This window comes from Lipotes vexillifer, unplaced genomic scaffold (assembly GCF_000442215.2).
Source record: "Lipotes vexillifer unplaced genomic scaffold, Lipotes_vexillifer_v1.1 scaffold756, whole genome shotgun sequence".
Classification (NCBI taxonomy): Eukaryota; Metazoa; Chordata; class Mammalia; order Artiodactyla; family Lipotidae; genus Lipotes; species Lipotes vexillifer.
The window spans coordinates 304,451-314,581 of record NW_006773042.1 but is presented as its reverse complement, the minus strand read 5'-3'; the positions used below and the strand labels follow the sequence as shown (position 1 = coordinate 314,581).

Here is a 10,131-nt window from a genome sequence, read left to right as displayed (position 1 = left end):
AGGGAAAGAAAGATGTCTTAGCTGAATAAAAAGTAATTAATAGCAGGCTTGATGGATTCTGGGAATCAAAATAACTAATCAGTGTACGGTGCTCACAGTTTTTGCACCATATATTTCACTACAAATATGGAAATTTTCATAAGTTGAAGAGTAACTTTTATAAGTTCTCTCCTTGCTTGACCCTTCTTTTTTGCAAATGTCTCCCCTTGTGGCTTTCGAGGTGGCAGTCTTAACTTTATTCCCCATTCCTCTCTGACCATTCCTCCCATCCTTTGCCTCACTTATAAATGTTGGAGTAATCCAAGGTTCTATCGCTGGCCCTTTTGTGTGCTCTCTCTACAGGTTTAATTTGGGCATTCGTACATTTTCATGTCCCAAGAACCGTGTATGTGTTGGTGACTCATGAGACTTCTTTCTGCTTAGATTTCTTCAGAGCACCTATCTAGTAAACTCAACTGTCATCTACCTGTCTTCATCTGAAGACTTTATAAATATCTCAAAGTCATTATGTCAGAACTCGCCTCAAGTTCTGAATCTTGATGAATGATGCCATCATCCATCAGTAACTAAATGCTTTCATTTGTTTCCTTAGTATTTCTTATATTCTATTGTTGGAACCTTACATCTGTCGTCCCCCCGCCCCCAATTATCTTATACCTGGATTACTCTAAATTTTAGTTTCCTTTTAGCCCCATGACACCAAGTCTTCCTCCAAACTCCTGTCCAAATGGTCTTGATAAACTACTAAACTGACTGTCACTTCCTAACATAAAACCTTTCAATGAATTCCTGTTGCCTCCTTAGGGGTTCATATATGGACCAGCTTCATAGAGATCCTTAACTCCTTGATGTTATATGTAAGATTTCCTTAATAAGACTGTGACCTAAAAATGTTTAAGAACCATTTGTATTTAAAATAAGTGTTTAAACTTACTAAGATAGCGTAATGTACAAGGTCTTTGCAATACTTCGTGCATAGTACATTTCATCCATTCAAAATGTATCTATCCCCTCCCTGCTAGTTACTGGGGAGTACAAAGGAAGAAATGGTATCTGTTACACTTAACAGAAACCATTAGGTAATGTAGTGTTCTTCAACTTAACTTTGATGGCAGGTTTTATTATTCATTTCTCTGCTAGTGCCATGGGCATGGTAGATGCTCAGACACTTTCTCTGTTCAAAACTGAAAAGGAGTAAGGAGAAATACGTGACAGCTCTTGCAGCAGGTGATAAAAATGTCATTCCTTTATCAGTCTGTGAAATTTCTTAGTAACTTCCTGAAGTCTTTCCTAAAATTATTGATGGCGGTTCTTATATTTAGATAGTCATGATTATTTTAGAGGCGTTCTGTAACAGTTAAAGATAAAGACTATGAAGTCAGATCACCTGGATTATGAAACCTAGATTTGAGGCTGGCTCCATCACTTAATGAACTGTGGCTTTGGGTATTTCTTCACCTGAACTTTCTGTACCTCAGTTTCCTCATCTGTAAAATAAGGAAAATAGTGGACCCATTTCGTAGGGTGATAAGAGGATTAGATATAAAGTGCTTTGCAAAGTATCTGCCACATATTATGCAATCAGTAAATGTTAGTTGTTATATTTTAATGTAATGAGATATGCATCAACAGACATCCAACAGAAATTAAACACCCACCAATTACAACACACTGTACAGTAGGAAAAGTTAAGAATTTTGTCTTAAGGACTTAGGAATGGTCATTGTTAAAATTAAAATTTTAATGTTATATTTTTAACTTGTATTAAACCTCAAACTCTTTATATTCCAGCAGAACTAAAGATTTGAGGAATCTTTTTCTTTTTTTTTTTTTTTTTCTTGCGTTATGCGGGCCTCTCACTGTTGCGGCCCCTCCCATTTGCGGAGCACAGGCTCCGGACGCGCAGGCTCAGCGGCCATGGCTCACGGGCCCAGCCGCTCCGCGGCATGTGGGATCCTCCCGAAACGGGGCACGAACCCGCGTCCCCTGCATCGGCAGGCGGACTCTCAAGCACTGCGCCACCAGGGAAGCCCAGGAATCTTTTTCTTTTAAAAAATAGTCAAAGTTTTGGGAAGGAAGATGACATTCTATTTTGGTAGGTCTGCACAAAAGATGTTGCAGTACCTTATTCTTTATTCCCTTTTTTATGTTTTTAATTGGATTCTGAGCCCAGAATTAAAAACCTGACTTTTAATATTTGTAGTTTTTAATTGCTGGCAGAAATTTCTTCAGTACTATGTAAGCTAAAGGTCTTTTTCATTTATAGTAATTTTATCTTACTTTTGACTAATGAAATGTTTTTAAGAAGATTAAACAAAATCTGAATACTTGGAGATTTCCACTGAATCTGCCCATATCCCTCTATATTTGGTCTTGTTGAAGAGAGAAGCCTTACTAGCATTAATAGATGTTTATTTGTCTTCCAGAAATATTTTACATAGTTTAGAAGAAGAATGGGATTTATGCTTAAAAGTCATATCACATTAAGAGTTCAGTTAGTAAGAAAGTCTTGGAAAATGAGTGAAACATTTACTCTGTTCTTCAGCAGAGCTGGACTAACGTCATTCCAAATTTCTACATATTATTCTTAATTTAGTAACCAGGAAATAAATTCTCTTTTTCAAAATGATCTCTGAAGTTTCCTGAGACATTTATTAGTTAGGGAATACTTCTCTTTGATTAGCATTCTCTTTATCAAATCCTTGCTCTACAAAAAGGAAAGGAAAGAAAGCATTTCTTATACACCAGTATGATCCTTTGAACATATGCAGTCTCCAGCCTATTTGAAGATCATTGAAACTATGCAAAGAAAAAAAATCTGTTTTGTAGAGTAGATTAAAATGGTAATGAAAATTACCTTGAAGTGTGTCTATAGATAGGCAGGCTAGTGGTTTGGGTTGCTTTGTCTTTATCTTGTTAAATATCTTAATGGTATCTTGTCCACTGTATGTGCCTCATCCAGAGTTATGTAAAAAGTATTGTTTTTAGGTTGAAAACTTTCTTTTTTGTAGATAGCTGCATCTAATGGAAGATCGACTTTTGGGTTAATTTTACTTAAGTACAACAGGGTTTGGGATTATGTATCTTTTAAAAGTATGGCGTTCATCCAGGTTGCACTGTTGGATATTTTATTTACATTTTACTAGACATTTTCTTTTTAAAATTTTAAATTTATTGGCCTGTCCTTTGCCCAGAGGGTACCTAGATAGTTTAGGATATGGACTTATTGTATATGAGATGTTGCTATTGTTTTTTCAAAGTACTGATGAGCATTAGCCCATTTCAACATTTTGTCTTCCGAATAGAATCAAACATCTCTCTTACTCAGTTAAATTATTACTTGTGGATGAAGGGCATCCTTATTTTCTTTTTCTTACTTGGGCTTCAAATACATATGGAGATTTAGAAAAAGATTTTCAAGAATTTCATTGACAACTGATTTCTTTAACTTAAATTGAAAGGGATGAAAGAATATATGTACTAATTGTTCACCCTTTCTACAGCTGATTTTAGTTCTTTTTGTTATGAAAATGTTTAAAGTTATCCTGAGATTTAAATGTAGCGATAGGACCTGATGAATTAAAACTAGGTAGCCAGTGCCTTACAACTGTTTTCAGAGTTCTTTTCCTGAGCACGGCCTATATATAGCTTTTGCCAACAAACAGAAAAGTGAGAAGCTAAATTCAGTTAGCAAGTATTTATTATGTACTGTGTGATGAGCATGTATTAGATATCTTAGAAAAGGGAATTTTGAGTCAAAACATGAATTTTTCCTGTTTTACTGATGAGAAAACTGAAGTCCCAGAAGCATGGTGTGTGAGATATTTTTTCTTTTAAATCTCTTAAAGGTACATTGGGCACTGAGTATAGTATTTGGCCAAATTGAAAGTAGTGTACATAAACTGTTACCACAGTGTAAGATTACCTGGGGCAGACAAAAGTATTCTGAATCTTTTGCTAAATGACAAATGAAATATGTGGTATTCTGTCTCTTGCCATTTTGGAAAGTACTTAGATTTTGTATGCAAGAAATACATACGAGTTTTTGAGAGCCTAACAATATATTCTGTGTACAGCCAGTTCATTTTAGGGGAAATAGGTGGGGGATATTAATTGACTGGTTGAGAAGCATGTGCTTTCAATTATAACTCAGATTGTTAAATTACAAAATCTTTGAAGGCACAAGTGTATCTCAAAATACTCTGAAGCTCCTGTAGTGCCTAATAACACATATTAAGAGGTCATATTTGGTTGACTTAGAAGTTACCATAGGTTAGGAAAAAGTTGTATTTTACTAGGTTCTGTAACTTAGAGTTTCTGGTAAAGGAGTTGATTGGAAATGAAATTAAAGGTTGAAAAAAAAAAGATTGGAAATTAAGCATTTCATGGAGATCAGTTCTTTCCCTTGAGACTGTGTGTTGCTTCCTTTTCTAGATAAGTGCAGTCTTTTCAAAAACTTACTATCATTTTGAACCTTGCCTGTTGAGGAACCAAGGACACAGAAAAAGCAGTAAGAGAATGTATTTTTGTTTGATTAGATGTACTGTGATGAATGCCTAAGAGATAAGTGTAAACATTTTTGCTGACTGTACCTTTTGTAACCGTTGAACCCATTTTTGAGAACTTGATCTTGGGAAAAAAGCAAATATCCTTATGGTGATTAAATTCTAAATATTCTGTATTTAAAATGGTAGAACCAACTAGTAGAGACAGATTGCCACTCACTTTAAGCAGCAGTTAATTAAGGGTTGCTAGTCTCTGTGAGGTCTTCACCTCCATTTTTCAGTCTTTCACTTATCACTCGTATACACCCTCTTATCATTTTCTCCCCCTTTAAAATATCTGTGGTTTCCTATTACTGTGGGATTAAACCAAATCATATGTTTCTTTAGCAGGGCACAATAAGGTTTTCAGGTTGGGCATCTGGTTACCTTTTCAGCTTAATTTCCTGCTGCTCCATTGCTTATGACTCAGTGCTTTGCACATGTCTCTGCCTTGAATCTCCTCCACTCCCCAGCCTCCTGCACCCCAAATTTTCTAACCTATGTCTATCCTCTCATCTCTCTCATCATTGTTACTTTTAAGAAGTATCCTAACACATTTCAGTTATTGCAGGAATCAGGTCACATTATGAATATCTGCTTGTTTGCATGTATGTTTCCTTATTTAACAGAGTAGGTATGTGTCTTATTCATCTTTAGATCCATCAGTACTCAGAATTGTACACGGACCATAGTAGTAGTTTAATAAATGTTTATCTGAATCAGTAAGGTGGAAGTTCAAATTTTATACCAGTGTTTAAGCTTTATACATCCAGTTTGAAAAATCTTTTTTATTTTTTATTTTTTTAAATTTTTATTGGAGTATAGTTGATTTACAGTGTTGTGTTAGTTTCAGGTGCATAACAAAGTGAATCAGTTATTCATACACATATATCCACTATTTTTTTTTTAGATTTTTTTCTCATATAGGCCCTTACAGAGCATTGAGTGGAGTTCCCTGTGCTATACAGCAGATTCCTAAGTTACCTATTTTATATATAGTAGTGTATATATTGTCAGTCCCAATCTCCCAGTTTATTCCTCAAACTTATGGTACCTTATCCCCTGGTAACCATAAGTTTGTTTTCTACCTCTGTGACTCTACTTCTGTTTTGTAAATGAGTTCATTTGTACCCCTTTTGTTTTTTGGATTCCACCTATAAGTGATATCATCTGATGTTTGTCTTTCTCTGACTTCACTCAGTATGACAACCTCTAGGTCCATCCATTTTGCCACAAATGGCATTATTTTGTTCTTTTTTATGGCTAATATTCCATTGTATATATGTACCATATCTTCTTTATATATTCCTCTGTTGATGGACACTTAGGTTGCTTCCATGTCCTGGCTGTTGTAAATAGTGCTGCAGTGAACATCACGGTGCATGTATCTTTTTGAATTATGGTTTTCTCAGGGTATATGCCCAGTAGTGGGATTGCTGGGTCATGTGGTAGTTCTATTTTTAGTTTTTTAAGGAACCTCCATACTGTTCTCCATAGTGGCTGCACCAGTTTACATTCCCACCAACAGTGTAGGAGGGTTCCCTTTTCTCCACACCCTTTCCAGCATTTATTGTTTGTAGATAGTTTGACAAATCTTTGGGGTTTTTTCCTCTCTCCTTCCTCTTCAGGGCAACTTAGTTATTCATGTCATTTTCTCCCATGGTCTTATATGATTGTAACATTTGTTGAGCTTTTTTTTTTTTTTTTTTTTTTTTGGTGGGGTAGTTTCCCACCTAAGTTTTATGAATTCATGGAGGCTTTCTCAAGAGAGATATAAGATGGGTAGTAGTTTGTCCATGGGGGGGCATGAGAGGCAAGAAGTGAAGAACTATTTCGTATAGAGAAAACCTATTATTGGAGGGAGTAGCCACTGTGGCTGGAAGCCTGATCAAGGGGAAGTTTGATGTGAGATGAGGCTGGCGTGGGAGCTAGCATCCAGACCATGCAGGGCATATAGATCCTGGTCTTTAACCTAAAATCAACCTTTTAAAAAGGGGTAAGGCTGGATCCATTAAAAGGCATATGCAGTAATTTAATAAATAGTGTTTGCTTGGTGATTAGGGAAGGGTAGAGGTGGATAGTAGATGGATTTAAGGGATATTTAGGAGATAAAATATAAAACTTGCTGATGTTTTGGTTGGGGAGGGGTTAGGAGAAGGACAGCTTCAATGATGGATTTCTGGCTTGAAAAGCAGATGAATAGAGGTGTCTCCAGAGGGGCATTTAGGGAGTGAGTAAATAAGGAGGAAGCAGATCATAAATTCAGATTTTGTGCCTTCAAGACATCCAAGAAGAGATCTAAAATAGGCAATTGAAAGTATAGGTATAGGGCTGAAAGGAGAGACCTGGGCTGGTGATTGTCAACATATGAGTCGGTAACAGTTGAAGCCGTGAATATAGATGAGATTATCTTGAAAGAGTATAGCAAGAAGAGCATATATATGGTTTAGAAAGAGGCAGCAACAACAGAAAAGGCCATTAAGAAGAGAGTGTTTCACAGAGGGGGAATGAAATGACTGGTTTAACCAGTGTTTTTAGATTATACAGCAGAGAAAGGGAATTTCTAGAATTTAAACTCTGGTATTGATTTCATATGGTCTCCTTGTCAAGTACCAAAAGTACATTAATACATGGCAATATTTGCAAAACTGCACCTAGTAGTATCCTAAAAGGCTACAAAATTTGTTACTTTCTGCGATTGTAACCTGAATTACTTTTAGCAATTTTCTGTTTCTCTACTTTCCAGACTGATTGTAAAAGTCTAGATGGGTTGTATTGATACATTTTAAAATCTTTGCATTTAGTTCTATCTTGTAAGTTCTGTGAATAAATAGAAATGGTGTATTTATTTGAAATCTGTACTTTGGTTGTATGTTTTTATTCTTGGCTTAACATTTGTGTGCCTCATTGCCACCCACAAGTAAAAATTAATACAAATCAAAAAGATTTTTCTGTACAAGTTAGAGTTTTTTCTCTACTTTCATTTTTGTATCCCCATTGTCTAGGATGTGGCTTGCATGTAACAGGTACTTAATGTTTTCTGAATTAAGATATTGGAAGAGTTAAAACAAGATTTTAATACTATATGTATTTTCTCTCATTTTCTCAGGATGGCTGGCTGTGGTGAAATTGATCACTCAATAAATATGCTTCCTACGAACAGGAAAGCAAATGAGTCCTGTTCGAATACTGCACCTTCTCTAACTGTCCCTGAATGTGCCATTTGTCTGCAAACATGTGTTCACCCAGTCAGTCTGCCTTGCAAGCATGTTTTCTGCTATCTATGTGTGAAGGGAGCGTCATGGCTTGGAAAGCGATGTGCCCTCTGTCGACAAGAAATTCCCGAGGATTTCCTTGATAAGCCAACCTTATTGTCACCAGAAGAACTCAAGGCAGCAAGTAGAGGAAATGGTGAATATGCATGGTATTATGAAGGAAGAAATGGGTGGTGGCAGTATGATGAGCGCACTAGTAGAGAGCTGGAAGATGCTTTTTCCAAAGGTAAAAAGAGCACCGAAATGTTAATTGCCGGGTTTCTGTATGTTGCCGATCTTGAAAATATGGTTCAGTATAGGAGAAATGAACATGGACGTCGCAGGAAGATTAAGCGGGATATAATAGATATACCAAAGAAGGGAGTAGCCGGACTTAGGCTGGACTGTGATGCTAATACCGTAAACCTAGCAAGAGAGAGCTCTGCTGATGGAGCGGACAGTGTATCAGCACAGAGTGGAGCTTCTGTTCAGCCTCTGGTGTCTTCTGTAAGGCCCGTGACATCAGTAGATGGTCAGTTAACAAGCCCTGCAACACCATCCCCTGATGCAAGCACTTCTCTGGAAGACTCTTTTGCACATTTACAACTCGATGGAGACAGCATAGCTGAAAGGAGTCACAGGGGGGAAGGAGAAGAAGATCATGAGTCACCATCTTCAGGCAGGGTACCAGCACCAGACACTTCCATTGAAGAAACCGAATCAGATGCCAGTAGTGATAGTGAGGATGGATCTGTGCTTGTTGCGCAACACTCCTTGACCCAACAGAGACTTTTGGTTCCTAATCCCAACCAGACAGTATCTGATCGATCTGATCTATCAGGAGCTGATCGATCTGTGGCAGGGGGTGGAACAGTGGGTGTCAGTGTCAGATCCAGAAGGCCTGATGGACAATGCACAGTAACTGAAGTTTAAGTAAAAAAGTTTTCAGATCCATGCTCAAGGTAAAAATGGTTATCTGTAAATTTCTGCCCACATAACATTATACTCATCCCTAGTAGTACATTTTGGGAGTTGGGGTGGGAAGGGGTATGGTAAGGATAGACCTGTAATTAAAATGTCTAACATGTCTCTGTTGAGAAACTTATTTAATATTAAGGAACTTGGGTGTTAACAGTTGAGAGCTGTTTAGTAATAACCCAGTTTTCTTGAGGTCTGTTTATAGTTTTTTTAAATATCTTCAGTTCTTTTGGCCAGCGTGTATTATTTGTGCATTAACGATCCTCATCTGACGCTTGCATTGTCATATTTTTCTGCATGGAATGACATAAAACCATTACTAAAATTTGGCACCTATGAGATGTCTGGGATCAGTATGAACAAGCAGCTTAATGTGAGCATAGATGTGAATTTGGGGTTTTAAAATAGATGAATAACAACTATTTAATAGTAAAGTTACTGAAATGGAAATGTAAAGAAAACAGCTTATAACTTATGTTTCAGAATCTTGTCTGTAACACACTTCATGGCGTTCCCATAGGCTTTGCTGTCTAGTCCTTGTAGTTTGAGGTGTGTCGATCCACATTTTTCTTTTTGATTACAGACTTTATAATTTAATAAATACTAGAGTTTATCAAAAATAATCTGTCTCTTGTTTGAGTCTGGAAGGGGATGGAAACATTTTGACATCTGTGGCCAAAAGGTCACTAAAAAGGGGGGTGATTTGAATTGGTGGTGTATTCAGCTTACATAGTCACCTGCTCAGAAAAGTTTGATTTTTTTCATAGAGAATATTTAAACAGTCTGCAGGGAACGTTCATGGAATAAATATGTATGGAAATAAACCTAAAGCCTGTGAGACTTAAAGGCCTTAAATAACTGATAGTAGAGACCGTGTATATATATTAGATTTTCTTTGCCAGTATTCATTAATGGCTAACCCTAATCTGAATTAAATTGTAGACTTATTTTTAAACAGCATTAGTAGACACAAAGTGATTCAACACAAAATGTTGTACAATCTATATAGCAAGGTAGGAAGCATTGTGTTAACTTGGTAATCCAGAATTTGATTCTGAAGAAAAGTAACGTTGAGTTTCTCTTCTGTATTTTCCTAAGTAAAACAGTAGGATCACGAAGCATACGCAAGTTGTCTTTAATATGATTTTTCAAAGGTGAATTGCATGTTACAATAGCAAATATAAATTGTCACTACTTTATTTTTTTACATATTTATTGGAGTATAATTGCTTTCAATGTTGTGTTAGTTTCTGCTGTACAACAAAGTGAATCAGCTATATGTATACATATATCTCCCCATATCCCCTCCCTCTTAAGCCTCCCTCCCACCCTCCCTATCCCACCCCTCTAGGTGG

The 10,131-nt window shown here is 36.6% G+C and overlaps 1 protein-coding gene across 1 annotated transcript in view; it reads left to right on the top strand.

Annotated features, from left to right (window-relative positions):
- Positions 1-9,600, top strand: part of RNF146 (ring finger protein 146) — a 21,075-nt gene extending 11,475 nt beyond the window's left edge. Inside the window, exon 3 of the mRNA XM_007447965.1 lies at positions 7,654-9,600. Coding sequence (XP_007448027.1) covers positions 7,654-8,731 — 1,078 coding nt within the window. The 3' untranslated portion in view covers positions 8,732-9,600. The remainder of the gene's footprint in view (positions 1-7,653) is intronic.
- Positions 9,601-10,131: the final 531 nt, after the last annotated feature.